Genomic DNA, 14022 nt, shown 5'->3' with positions numbered 1-14022 from the left:
TTATACTCTGACGAAACATTTTTATTACACCTGTGGGAATGTGGCTTTAGTGTCCTAACGTTAGAGTTATCAAGGGTGAGGTGTGTCGGTTAATCCTTCGCTGTAAAGTATACTGCATCGGGAAGTATCAACTGGGTATCAGATGATAGTTTACACAGACTGGTATCTTTATAACTGACTCGGTATCATTCCCATCACCGGTGGAACTTCCGGTATCGGACAAGTTTCTTCACTCGTTAATATAATCTATTCGAACCGCACTTGCCGAAGCCACTACTCGATTACGTTAACCGCAACGTAGCATCTGTCGCAGCTAACCAGTAAACAAAGGGTTACTCGAGTCTCGCGAAACCTTTGGACAACCTTGCTCCACCGTTGGTCAGACTCCCTCGAGAGTAGTTCGAAAATCCCTCCATTGGAATGCTTGGTCGCGGTCGAATTTTCTTCATCTACCAAAGGTCCTAACGAAAATGGCGCGTCAACGAGGACGGGATTAGCGGGATTTCGCGTGACACAGTTTAAACAGGGCCTCCTCTGCCTCCCGCGACGCTTTGGTAGTGACACGGGAGATACGGAGCTGGCAAATCCGACGGTATCTCGCGGAGCTGCGATGCTCGCCGGAAGCGTAGCGGATTTAACTCGTATACGGGCAAATCTACGACGTAACGGGCTGAGATACGCGACGTCAGCACGCACACCTCGGCCACCATCGTATCGGAGTGTTTGTCCCTGGACGAAGGATACGTGATCGCGGCCATTTTCGCGGACAAGTCACGCGAGAACTTCCGCTCGACGTATAGTCGCGATTTTTCCATCTTCGCTTGGGGAACGTTGGTTCTAATTGTTTGAGGGAGGTTGCTTGCTGGTACCTCATCGAAATCTTGTAGATAATGTTTCTTTTTTTGGTACTCTTTCGCGAACCTCAGATATGTACGCGTTATTCCTTCAGTATGAATAAATAGGTATTTATGTGATGTGTTTTTTAACTGACTTCGAAAAGAAGGAGGTTGTTCAATTCGATATGTATATATGTGTCCAATGAGAGTATTTAGATTGCTTACAAGGGGAGTATACACAATAGTATTTCAAATAGAGACTTCCACAAAGAAGGTAACAAAATATTGAATTTTAATCTATTACATGCTTTTTAAAAAATTATCTTCTAATTAAAATCTCTGTTTTTTTTTACAATTCTTGCCCTAGGACATCAACAGGCCATCCTCAAACAATTAGAATGACATCTACGATTGATCCAGAGTATCTTCTGGGAGTGATATTTCGTTCTCCAATCTATGCATCGAGATTAACGTAACGATGAAAATTCACGGGGATCACAGAGCGGCGGCCGCGTCAAGTGCTCGCTCCAGGTAAACTCCCGTTGCAGATGATAAGGCGAGATTGTAAAATAAGACGTTCCGAGACATCCTCCTGTGCCGCCGATCCTCGATCTTATTGAGAAAGGTTTCCCCGAGCTTTACGATTATCAGTTTTTTTCTCTATCCCCGCGGAGTAATGAGACGGTGGAGCAAGGTGAGACGCGACAGGGATCGCGGCGCTAGAGAACGAGTCTTCCTTATTTTCTTGCTGTCTTTTAACGAGGTAACCGGCTCCTGACACACAACCGGTATCAGTGACTGGGTCGTCTGTTACGCACAGGAAACAGCATAATATCGATCGTCGTTGGAGTCTCCGATCGATCCGTAAGTAAGAGTATCTCCAAGTAGAAACGTCCGAAACGGTCAGACATCGATTGAAACAGGGCATACCTATTAATACATCGTGAAAAAGCTCTTTTCGGAAGCAGGTCTATATTCGATTAAAAATTAGTACTTCAACTAGCACAGTAACATTTCGATCACAATAAAAAATTGCGCACTCAAATTAAATGATCTTCCCTTAAAAAAAATTCACAGAAATTCCAAAAGTGAGATATCGATAAATTCAAGTCAATGCTCAATATTTTTCAATGACACTCTAACAGCATCCATTGGAGACCTCAACGCGTGTTCGTCATAGAGAACGATTGAAAAGCAAGTCCACCGTGCGGAGAACGAGCCAGATCGTTAGAGGCTTCGGCGATCCGTGTTGGCCTAACTCGCGCCTCTCGGATACGCACCTGGTGTTAATTAGCGAAACGCACGGGGCCATGGGTGAGAGAAAAAAAATAGGAAAAAAGAAGTCGCGTGGTGGAGAGCGAAAGTGACCGTCCAGCGTGCGCGCCAACAGTGTGTGTGTGCTGCGGAGGAGGTGTGAGAGAGACGTGACGGATTGGTTCGCGCGGATTTTTCTCGCCTCTATATTTTTTCCATGTCCTCTCCGTGAAGTGACCGATCGTTTACAGGTGAGTGGTCTGGAGAACACTGACGTTTTTGTTTGTTTTTTTTTTCTTTTTCAGGCGGTGAACCGAGCTGAATCGTTCCATCGAAGAACAACAGAATTAGAAAAGTCTCTGACTAAATTAGGACCGTCTTCGATCGAACGATTGCTCGTAGTGCAGGAGGCTTAAAAATAGCTTGGCTGTGGGCAGAATTCGAAGAAAATGGCAAGTGAATTTCCTAGGAATTCTTCATGGCGATTTTAACCCATTGACAGTTTTATTTGATCTGCTTTCACATTTAATTCTCGTTAAAAAATGAATTGTATGTGCAACGAATCTTAATGCCTTGTAATTCCTTGACTCGACCACAGAAAAATCAAGTTTATTCTTTTCCACGCAAGCAAGAATGTCGCTACTAATAAATCATTTACTTTCAACGAATCAAAAAGGTACCAGGATAAATACTTATACACCTCCAACCCTACCAATTCTCGACAACGAAGCAAAAATAATTAAGGAATAACGACGATCGTTGTCAATGGGTTAACGATGCGTGAAAGATCTCCGCATCGTATCTCGTTTCGCAGTTTAGATCCGTTCGCATTCTGCCCACGCGTTAAGGCGAGACCACATTCGCTCATACATTACGAATCTTTCTGAACGTATACGCTTCCCTCATTGTCCACGGAAATTTGTTTAAATTTATTCGCAGGGTAATTGCGTTACCGGTCGGCTCACGCATCGGTGCCTCGAGTAAAAAGGAGTCGATAAGCGACGAACAGGTTTGCGAGGAAGCCGTGACTAAAACTCGCTAGAGCAGATGTTGCAAGATGGAATGCAGGGACTTGTTTCTTTTTCACAGGCCTTGCAATAGAGACTGCTGACGTTTCGTTCAAACTTATTGCGCGGCGCGATTGGACGGATTCCACAAGAGTCGAGTAAACAGTGTAACGTGAAAATTCTGTTGCAAAATGTGAACTAATAATTCAAGATAATAATTTCTCCGATTCAAAATCCATACGATAATTTTTCATTCTTTAGCAAACTAATTTGATTCAATTGCCTGCACTCGTATTGCAAACTATGCCAGACTATAGATTCGAGCATAAGAGATGTATATAATCTTATGCTTATCACAAGCAGAGAAATTTTATTACCACATCAATTCATAGGCACTCGTAAGAAACATGTATGAATGTCTTGGACCATCATATTCTGATCTTCATGAGCATACTTTATATATTTTGTTATAAAAATTAACTCCTAACTATATACAAATCTGTGTAAAAAATACCCATGAATATCAAACTGTATGTCGAAGACATTGTAGATACATTCTCTGGAAGCACATTACGAATTATTCAAACATTTTTATTCAAACCAGCATTTTCTGCGACCTTTTCTTAAATTTATGATTAAATGTCACGGTGAATGGTGCCTGACGATAATTTTGAAGAAGTCGGGCAGCAAGTGCATAGGAAAAACGTGCGAAAGGCTGGAAAGTGTTGCGAGCAGAGGTCGTCGGAGGCGCAGCTGCGAGGCCGATTCGTAAATCATCGATGTTACAGATTCGTTACGTCTCACGCGCGTGTGCCAGGGCGTAGAGAAGCGTTTCATTAACGATCCGGAACATCTGAAATAAATGGCAAACAGCGTGCGCGCGCGGCCCGCTTAGGGACGTCGCAATGAAAAGTAAGTACACCGGTCAGAGGGGGACGACGGAAGGGAAGAGGGTACAAAGTAGCCAGCAACCGCGTTACACCAAACCCAGAGCCAGATAAGAAGCACGAAAATCACCATTTGTTAGTAGGAGGTCTTGCAAATAGTACGTTCGCGTGTTTTACAGGTGCACAGAATCGAGCGAGGAAACGTGCTTGGTATTTTACGCGATGAATTTGCTTCTTTCGTTCCCTTTTCGTCGCTAGTCTGCGACGATTTTCGCGGAGGAACGAACGATCTCCCAAGACGAAATAGAGGAGTACACATTTACCACCCTATGTAAGATAGATCGTGCTCGTACAAATAGAATATTTTTACGCGTACTTTGGTATCTCGAGATACGTTAAGTTCTTTCTTCGCAGGACACCTTACGCAGGATTTTAATGAAAATGTAAGGTTCCCCATAAGGATCGATTCCTCTTGCAAAATGGAATCGAAAAGTCCTTACCATTTTCCAATATGAAAACTTTGTTATCGAGATACAAGCAGATGAAGCTAGTGTGACACACGGTTGACGCCATTTTTGTTCCAATTAGCTGATCGCAGTTCGTGCGCAAACTTCAACTGTTTATATTTCGACGACGAACCCTCGGATTGAAAAATAAAAAAGGACTCTTCGATTTGTATTGACACGAAGAATTGACTCCTCAAAAAGAGGTTGCTGATTTTCCTTGACAACTTATGATATGCTCGCACAAATTGAACATTTATACCCGCGTTAAATCTCTCCGTTGATAATCATATTACATTGGAAGAACATTCGTTTTTGCGACAAATGCCAGTCCAAAAATTCCAGCAGTTACTAGAGTGTGCCCGGTGAATTTGGGAACAAAAAAAAAGAAGGTACGAACCGATGCTGTGCAATTATATAATTGTCATTCGACGTCATTCATCATTTCCAGTCGTTGAGCGCGGCTCGCGTTCGGTAATCTCCGAAATCCGATAAATTCGCCTGACAATTGGCAATAAATTTTTAGCGGAAAACACAACGTCACACGATCCCGCGCCACCGGGTGCGCAGTTATCGTTCCATCTACAACCGTGTATCGTTGTTTTATCATACGAATCTGCGGTACGAGCACGTTCAATAATTTCTCGTCTCTCTCTCTCTCTCTCTCTCTCTCTCTCTCTCTCCCTCTCTCTCTCTCTCTCTCTCGCGCTCTCTCTCGCTCTTTTTTTCTATTCCTGCTCGTCCAAATCCCTAAACACCTGTCCCCTTCCCCCGTTTAACCCCAAACACACCACTCTGCCTCTCTTTCTCTCTACCACTCTCTGAATTCTCCTATAGGGTCGAAAGAGTCGAACGGTTCGTTAAATGCCTTTTTAGCCGATCTCCCTTCAGAGCCAGCTTTTCGAGGCGGCGAAGCGATTTTCTCGGGGTGACGTTAAAAAAGTGTTTCTGGCACGCGCGCCCGCTATCGAGCGTTACGCACGACGATTCGAAACAAGTCCCTCGACTAGGAGGGTTCGAAGACACCCGGCTTCGCAATACATCCTGCAACAGACTTGGGGTAACATATTAAAAAAAAAGGGGCGGGGGGGATAACACGGAAGAGAAAACGGAAGAATATAACAGAGAGAAAGGAAGTCACGGGTGCGGAAAATAAGGACAGTGCCGAAGGGTCGCGCCGGACCTCGAAGACGGAGGGTGGACGCGGTCGAATTAGCATACACGAGCGAAGAGAGTTCGAGGGTGACGGTGACAGTGGTTGTACGCTTAACTAGGTATACGGGGGGTCGTTTAAAAATCCGTGAGTGGCGTATAGTTCCTAGACAGGATTCTTTGAAACGCGGTACGCGATTTTGCGGAGTCACTCGCCTGGATAAAGCTACCGTTTACGAATCCTCGTGAAACCTTTCCTCGACGGTGACCACCATTAGCAGCTGAAGGGAATGCCTCTAGGGGATGCACTGGATTCAAATGATCCGAAATCCATTGGGCGAAATGTGAGTCATGGTTGTTAATAACGAATAAAAGGGTTGAACATTTACTATTCATGTTTGATCTGTGCTGGTATGGACAAAGAATTAGATGAACTTTATGTACCCCTCGAAGGAAGGGTTGAATGAAGCTACGAGTTAACAGTAACGTATTTAAAATAATCTTACAAACATCTAATATTTTAAAGAAATTTGTTTTCAAAAAACTACGACAAATGGTTGAATGTCAATTATCATTAGCCTCGATAAAATAAATAACATTTTTCCACATCTTTTTTCTGCTTCAGAAATATTATTAGAAACCTCTTACACCTGTAGTCCCAGAATTCTACAAAATTTCAACACTATTTCCTCAGTAGCCAACGATCCTACTTGTGCCGAAGAGTTGAGAGAAAGACAGAGCTGAGCAGCGACCAGCACTGACAGCGGTGCATCGTTAGGTGAAAAAAGGAGAACCTGATGCCCGTGAAGAGGGAGTCGCGTGAGGACGGTTTCAACCGCGACGGAAACCATTCCTGTTAATCGCATGGATGATCGGTGCAGCGAGCAAGAAAATGCGAGCCGTTTGCATCGCAACCGATGGAATTCGCCGCGATAAAGGTGCAAGAACCTCGTCGGAGTTATCAACTCGAGAGAGGCAGGTCCAGCGTTCTCGGAATGAGCGACAGAGCGGCGATAGAGAGGGTATGTGTGCGTTATTAATTCTAGTACCATTAATCATACTTGCGTTACTGGGCAGAAACAAGCGATAGACCAAGGAGACAGAGAAAAAATAATAATAATAATAAATCTAAAAGGAACAGAGAGCGATACAGCCTTTGCGAGAGGAGAGCGAGCCTGAAGCAGCGTTGGGCAAAATTTAATCGGAGCAACGGTTGACGATTACTATTCAACATTCAAACGGATAATCGTAAATCGTGCGTAACGATTAGCGATTAAATTAATCATTAATCGTTCGGGACGCTGAACGATTGACAGTCAAATTAAACATTAAATACTCCGCTGTTGCATTATTTATATTGAGTAATGAATCACTAAAGCAACGTAGTACATGGTTAATTGAATTAATCGATAGTCGTTCGAGACCAGCGTTGCTCGAATTAATGGTTATTCTTCGGTGTCGAGTCGATAAAATCGGACGTTTTCAAAAAGGGTAATTATTCTCGGTGATTCGAGCAGTTTATTATTAGTATTCTGCGTGGTCATCGTTGCAAGACGTTTAAGTAGGTCATGTTCTCGAGACGGTCTCGAAAAAATTACACGAGATGAAAGATAATGCAAAAGCATTCTTCGCGTAACGCACACTATATTCCTATAGAAATTTAGCTGTTGATTCGTTGATATATTAATTAAATCCATATCCTTCCTGGTATAGATTAAAAAAAAAATATGATCACAAAATTGAACTATTTCAAACTACATTCCTAAAGATTCATTTCAAATAATCCTCAAATACATATCTTTGGTTTACTGAAGAATAACCATTGACTCCATCAACGATAGTCCCAAGACGCCCGATTTCCTTGAATCCAATCGTCAACAGACCCGAGCGATCGATTTCCAAGTAATCGACTAACCCCGATCAATTCCCACTGCTACATTTCCAATCGATTAGTTGAGAAGAATTAGTCGAATTAATGCCCAACTCTGGTGAGAAGAGAGAACGAGAGAGAGAGAGGGAGACCTATATTTTATTTGTCCTCCTCCGACTAGAATATACATGATCCCTCTTTTCCAGTTTATCTACGGTTCCCATCCCTCCCAACCCCTCTGCGACGCGACATTTACAGACCCCTTTGTAAACTGACATATAAGATAATTCGTTTTCTCGGTTTGGTGTAGAAGCGGCTATCGGATACCTTGCTGAGCGGGATGCCTATTGTGGTTGCTAGGTGCCATCATGTGCATCTGGTGTGCCCCGACCGGCGACCTCAGCGACAAATTGTTCAGGTTCACGTTTATCGAAAGATTCGTATTGTTACAGGCGGCGGTCAGGTTGTTGTGATTGTTCGGCGGTGCGGTGGTCGGTGTTGTACCCACATTGGAGGCGGTGTGCGGCGACAATCCAGAGCTGTCGGTAGTCGGCGCTGACGGGTTCGACGAGGTGTTGTGAGAGGTGAAGTCCTTGCCGCCGTTTGCTCCGCCAGCGCCGCCGCTGGTGCCAGATGAACCGCCGGATCCACCTGTCACCGTCTTCGAACACCTCAGACACTTGGGCAACCAGGAATGACGGCGCACGAACTTCCTGTATTCCTTTCTCACCTGCAATGGAGAAGCAGACCCACCCCCCGAACGAAACGTTTTAACGGTGCACAAAGAACCAAGGCAAGTGCTAGCACGCGAATCATGACAAATGAACGAAACAACACATCGAAATGATAGAAAATAAAGTGGAGATGCACGAGAATGACCACTTTACGTACTCGTAGAGAAAGGAAAACTGTTTCATCGTTACATCTGTGTTGCGACGCTCCGGGAAGTTATACCGAGACGCGACACTAGCGCCGTCTGCGGTCAAGCGAGAACTACAACAGGCGCCTGCACCAGTGGACACGTCATTTACTCCCTTTCGATTAAATTAACATTTTACAGATTGATGAAGTCTAATAACTATCTGCTTCCCGATTTCCCAGAACACAGATGCAAGATAAAAATTTGTCTCCTCCAGCGAGTATCAAAGATGGTCATTACTAAATATACACTTCATCGAACGTTCGCTTGAAAATGTCAAAAGCTGTCGGCAAGCTCGGATATGTTTCGGTGCTGAATTTACAGATAAATCAAGAAAAGAGCGGTGCATCCTTCAAGTGGCAACCAAGGCGTAAAAGTTGTCAAGTCAAACGAAAAGGAAGGGACTAGCTGCAAATCAGACTAAAGGATCCCGAAGATTCGTCGAATAAACGTGGGCGATGTTTGAGATTGCCACAGCACTTTATTCGAGAACATCATTTGTATTTTATTCTTTTTTTTTTTCTTGTCATCGTGTTCGTTTACGAGATATCGTTAATACGAGAGACGTTGCGTCAACGTGACTCCCACTCAAGTGATCTTGCCCTAGGAATTACTCGCTACTTATACAATGAATCCGCTTCGGTAACGCAGTTCTTATGTTACAAGATGCTTGACTCGTGAATAATAAATGTAACACAACTTACGTTAGAAACAGTTTTACAATCTTTATATAAAATTCCGGCTACTCGTTCGACAACTCGCCGACACATTGTTTTCCTTCACTTGCTTCTCGTCTTGTTGTTTCGAGATTTACGGTCAACTCAGCACGGAATCGCGAGATTTACATGTCATTAACACTTGTACTTTCAACAAATTATTTAGAAACCGATCGAACGATTCGTTATAATTCCTCGCTTTATTTACGAGGTCGCTCGATCGTTTATCGTCTCGCGAGGGAACCACGCCAAGTGCATCGCTCAGATTTTGATGAACTGTATCGAGGCAATTTTCAAATGTGCATCTAAGCGCCCCCCCCCCCAACCCCCCGCAGATTCAACCGATTTCAGTTGTTACCAAGAGAGAATTTCCTTCTCGAAAGATGAAAATAAATTTCACCCAGAGTTAAAACACGAGCGTGGAACACTCGACGGCCGATTCCCTCGTCAGATGGTACCGAGGAAGATGAAAGAGCGACGAATGACTCGACGATTCGCGTTGGAGCTTAGAGTAAGGTTGACGTTTGTACCCCGACGTATTCCCTTACCTTCTCGTTCTGAACGCAATGGAACACAAAGATAAACAGCCCCTGCAGACTATTCAATATGGTGAAGATGTACGCCATCGCGACGGACTCTTGGTTCAAGTAGAGGAGCCCGAACGTCCAGGTGAGCCCCAGTAGAAATACCAGGACGATTGCGCCTCTCAGCCATGCCCTATGGTTGGGAAAAAAAAACACACACGCATACGCAAATCAGTTACACGGTGAAATAACAATTTTCTCTGCGTGATCGTCGCGGCGATGCTTAAAGGAATGAACGTGAAACTCACAGAGGGGGGTTCGGACGTGGTGAATACGAGAAAGAAGGAAAAATAAAGAACACAGTCGAAGGGGAAACGGGGGACCTCTTTAGTCTCGTTGCATCGACGGTGTGTATTAAGACTAACGTGCTAAATGACGTGTGACTTTAATTCTAATAATTCCAGTGTTACATTTGTCACGTTTCTTATCGAAATGGAGCGAGCGAGAACACGGAAGATTATCAAGAACGGTGTTATGCGCCGAAGTGCACGCAACATTTCGAGCGAGCCAGACGCTAACGTGTACTAATGCTGCTCGTTTCTACACGGTGTCGTGTGAACACGTTCCACCCGACGCATTAGCATCGTTAATGCTTTTCGTGAGAGACTAGAAGCGGCCCGAGTCCTGTAAGCATCGCACACACACCGCATTTCTTTGTAACTACTCTTTTTCTTCCTTCTCTGTTTCATTCTTTCCTCCGTCCTTCGTTCCACGAGTTTCTCCCTTTTTCCGTCGATCTTTCGAAACGATCGCGACTACGAGGAACGGGAGCGGGACTGAGGTTCTCGAGCTACACAGGTAGAGGCGGGGGCGTTGTTCGTTTTACGTCTAATCTCGCGTACTCTAACTACTTTTCTCGAATCAGGCGCGTTACACCCGAAAAACTAAAGGATAAATACGGCATGCGATCGGATCGGCCGTGCGCATTTCGAGGATCGAGAGAATGCATCGATCGATCCAGCGTGGAATTTTTCTAAGCGTTATCACGAGGAACCTTTGATCAGTGGCGCGTTATGTCATTATACAAATTTAGGGATTCCATTTCTTTTAAAGCCTTATAGAGCTTGCTTTTATATTTCTGCCTTTAAAACTGACTCTAGTTTTGCACTTCTTTCTAACCCACCCTTTCACCCCTTTCATTTATTTTTTCATACACAAATATACCTATATGTATACTCTCCAGTTTCACGTTACCATAAAAGAGTTCTTCCCTCATTAGACTAACGAGTAAATAATTAAAATTGTGGAAAATGTAGCAAAGACTTACACAGTGTGTGCACACCACTTCCTTTTAGCGACTAAGTGTAAAAAATTTATTTCGATCTCCCCCTATAGTAAAAGCCTCATATCTGCTTTGTTTACAGGATAACGCGCCATTGTCCTCGAGTACGTAAAGCAGCGATAATTGTTACTCAGCCGCGGCTGCAAACCGATAATTGCGTTCCCAGCGAGTCGCACGATCGATCCGATTGATCGTTCAACGTACAGGCCGTTTGTCACGGCGAGACTAGCTACGTTTACGTTCTACATTCGCAGTGTTCAATCGAAAATGATGGTCAGCTCGAATGGAAACGAAATATAACAGAGGGGAAAAATGTGTGAATGATGGGTAAATCATATAGGCACGTGGGCACGACGGTTAGTGAGATGAACGTTAAATACGATGAACGTGATGTGTGAGTAATAATAAAAATGGTAAATATCTTACAAGTGCGCTTGCAATTTGTTGGGAAGAGCATTCTCTTCCTTTCCACTACCAACCAACCACGCCATGCAGAAGAATGTAGAACAGTGTAGACAGAAGTGGGTAGAAGATTTAATACAAAAATGAAACAAGACAGCAAAGTTAGGTGATTGTTCCGGCACCATTGATTAATTAATTGATTATATAAAAAAATAAAGAATAATCATTTATCGTTTAGCTGGTGCAACGCTCGATTCGTATTACTATGCGCTGTGTCGATCTCTGGCCGTTAGTGCAACGATAGCATAAACGTTTCAACCTGTGAATTACCGAAGGCAGAAATAATATAACGAATGGCACAGAAAATGTATAACGATAAAGCAGTCTCGATAATAATTCGACTCGAGTTTGCAGGAAAATTTAACTACCATCACCGAAATTTTCATAATATGCTATATCGAGTTAACACCGTGACGTTATTACCGGTCTCTCTACATTTTTTCCGTTTCATTTGTGAATCAGAAAACAGCAATGTAATTAACGGAACAACTGTACGTATAATTCTCGACTGTGACCACGTTTCCAATCGCGCACGCACGAGCTAGTCAGTGTCGTTAAATCATAAATGTACAGAGTATTCGTCAAGAATGAACCAAATTAATATCTTCGTTGCTTCAAGTAGTAAAAAGGCTCAACAATAATTTCTCTGTCTATCTAAAGGAGATTCAAGGAAACACCCCTCTACTATCCGAAACAGCCAAAAAATCCAAGGTGGTTCATTCCTCGCAGAACACCCTGCGCGTATATACCATACGTCCATATAATACCTAAGATTTACAGCAACACAAGTGATGTGTCGAACGAACGAAATCTGCGGTCATGCCAACACAGGTACTGAACAGAGACAAAAAGGAAAACGAAAAAACTCAGCATGGCCGCCAAATGATGCGTGACAATAAGATTCTCTTTCATGGGAGATCTCTTTCAAGCAAGTAAAGCTTGCGAACGTGAACCGAAAGCACGAAACAGACACTTCGTTTCTACTCGATCAGAGGATATATGTAACATCGTATACTTCAACGTGTTTAACGTACGGGACTCGATCGATTACTTCATGTAGAAATATATGTATATATACATGTACAAGTTTTTCGTTACGCACGATAATTACGTCGGAACCCGGAGTGTCTGGGCTTACCTTGCACTGGCCAATCGTGAGTGCTCCTTACTCTTCATCGCTACCGTTGTGTTCGCGTGCCGGCACATCATGTAAATTGCCATCGACAGGAACACCAGGTTCGCCTGATCAAACAAAAGTACATCGATAAATATTGTCATCGTCCACGAGCATGACGCCTCGCACGTGTCAGAATCCGATCGCTTTAGCTGTTTGCGTGTCATCGTTCTAGGATGAGCGCACACCTCTCGGAATAATTAGAGGATCCGTCACTTGACTGAGGTAGGTTGAAGTATCGAACGTTCGGTTGAAATGTAGTTAGTCTCAATTATGTAATTACAAGAATGAGTTCACCAAGGTATATAGCACATCGGTATCCAAGTGTATCACAAATTTCACTAATTTAATTTAAGAGAAAGTGATCAACTATGTACACAGATTCGTCATTCAAATAATGTCTTGACTATTAACGCAATATTTCTTCCTGATCCTCTTATGAAAGGATCTATTTATTTCGAGTAGTGTGCTGAAACTCGCGTCCTCCAACGAAAGCTATCCTAGAATATTAGCGCACGACTTACCAGTATAACGAGTATCACGGGTCCAACGAAGCTGAAGATGAAGTAGTTGTCCGCTCGCAGCCAGCAGTATCGATCGGTGCCGTAACTGAGAGGATCGATTATACACGATATAGCAACTACGAGGAGCGGGGCACCGTAAGCGACCAGATAGTACCAGCGGAGCCTTGATTTTTCCGCTTCGAAGACCTCTATCAGCATCACGTATAATTGGAATCCTGGAAGAACGCCGGAGAAGGGGGTAATCAGACACGTTTTCTCGGATCGGCGAGAAATTATTCGACGTCTCGTCGTACTAAGTCAGCGAACCGAGTTGTCTCTTAGCGAACGTACCTTCGAGGAACATCCAGGCGAACGCGCAGAGGAAGAAGAAGTGCAAGAGTCCGGCGACGATGCCGCAGACAATTCTCTGATTCGTTTGACCGATTCCGCAAACGAATAAAATTTCCGCGATCAGCAAGCACACGCAGAGGTTTTTGTGGATGGTGGTGCGGTCCGACTGAAACGTAGATCGTTCGTGACGTTCGATGGACAACCTTGAATTAATCGGGGTCTGGAGGGGGGGGGGGGGATCGATGATTGACGCACACGGAGTCGAGGGTAGCGACGGGTTTACCTTCAGTCCGCGAAATAATTGAAACGTCAGGATGGCCAGGATGAGGCAGACCACGGAAATGATGCAACCGATGTAGGTGATGATCTGCAGGGCGACTTGATGAGCGATGTCCAGCCTGACGGCGTGGACGTCCATGAGAACGGCGAAGTTCGTCAAATGGTTGCACTCGCAGACCGTGTGGGTTTCGTTCGTTTTGCGTATCTGGCAACCCTCCTCCGACCACGCGCTGGAAAATTAAA

At 44.0% G+C, this 14022-nt stretch overlaps 1 protein-coding gene across 2 annotated transcripts in view; it reads right to left on the bottom strand.

Moving 5' to 3' along the window:
- Positions 1-14022, bottom strand: part of LOC128890556 (latrophilin Cirl-like) — a 446697-nt gene that overhangs the window by 8191 nt on the left and 424484 nt on the right. For both annotated transcript variants that reach the window (XM_054149140.1, XM_054149141.1), the window contains 7 exons: positions 13784-14009; positions 13501-13666; positions 13171-13385; positions 12611-12714; positions 11437-11481; positions 9693-9861; positions 8018-8239 (listed from right to left, as the gene is read on the bottom strand). In XM_054149140.1, coding sequence (XP_054005115.1) covers positions 8018-8239; positions 9693-9861; positions 11437-11481; positions 12611-12714; positions 13171-13385; positions 13501-13666; positions 13784-14009 — 1147 coding nt within the window. The remainder of the gene's footprint in view (positions 1-8017; positions 8240-9692; positions 9862-11436; positions 11482-12610; positions 12715-13170; positions 13386-13500; positions 13667-13783; positions 14010-14022) is intronic.

Source organism: Hylaeus anthracinus, unplaced genomic scaffold (genome assembly GCF_026225885.1).
Source record: "Hylaeus anthracinus isolate JK02 unplaced genomic scaffold, UHH_iyHylAnth1.0_haploid 12001, whole genome shotgun sequence".
NCBI classification, from domain to species: domain Eukaryota; kingdom Metazoa; phylum Arthropoda; class Insecta; order Hymenoptera; family Colletidae; genus Hylaeus; species Hylaeus anthracinus.
Note: the sequence above shows the minus strand (reverse complement) of the source record. Positions and strands in the feature narration are given on the sequence as shown.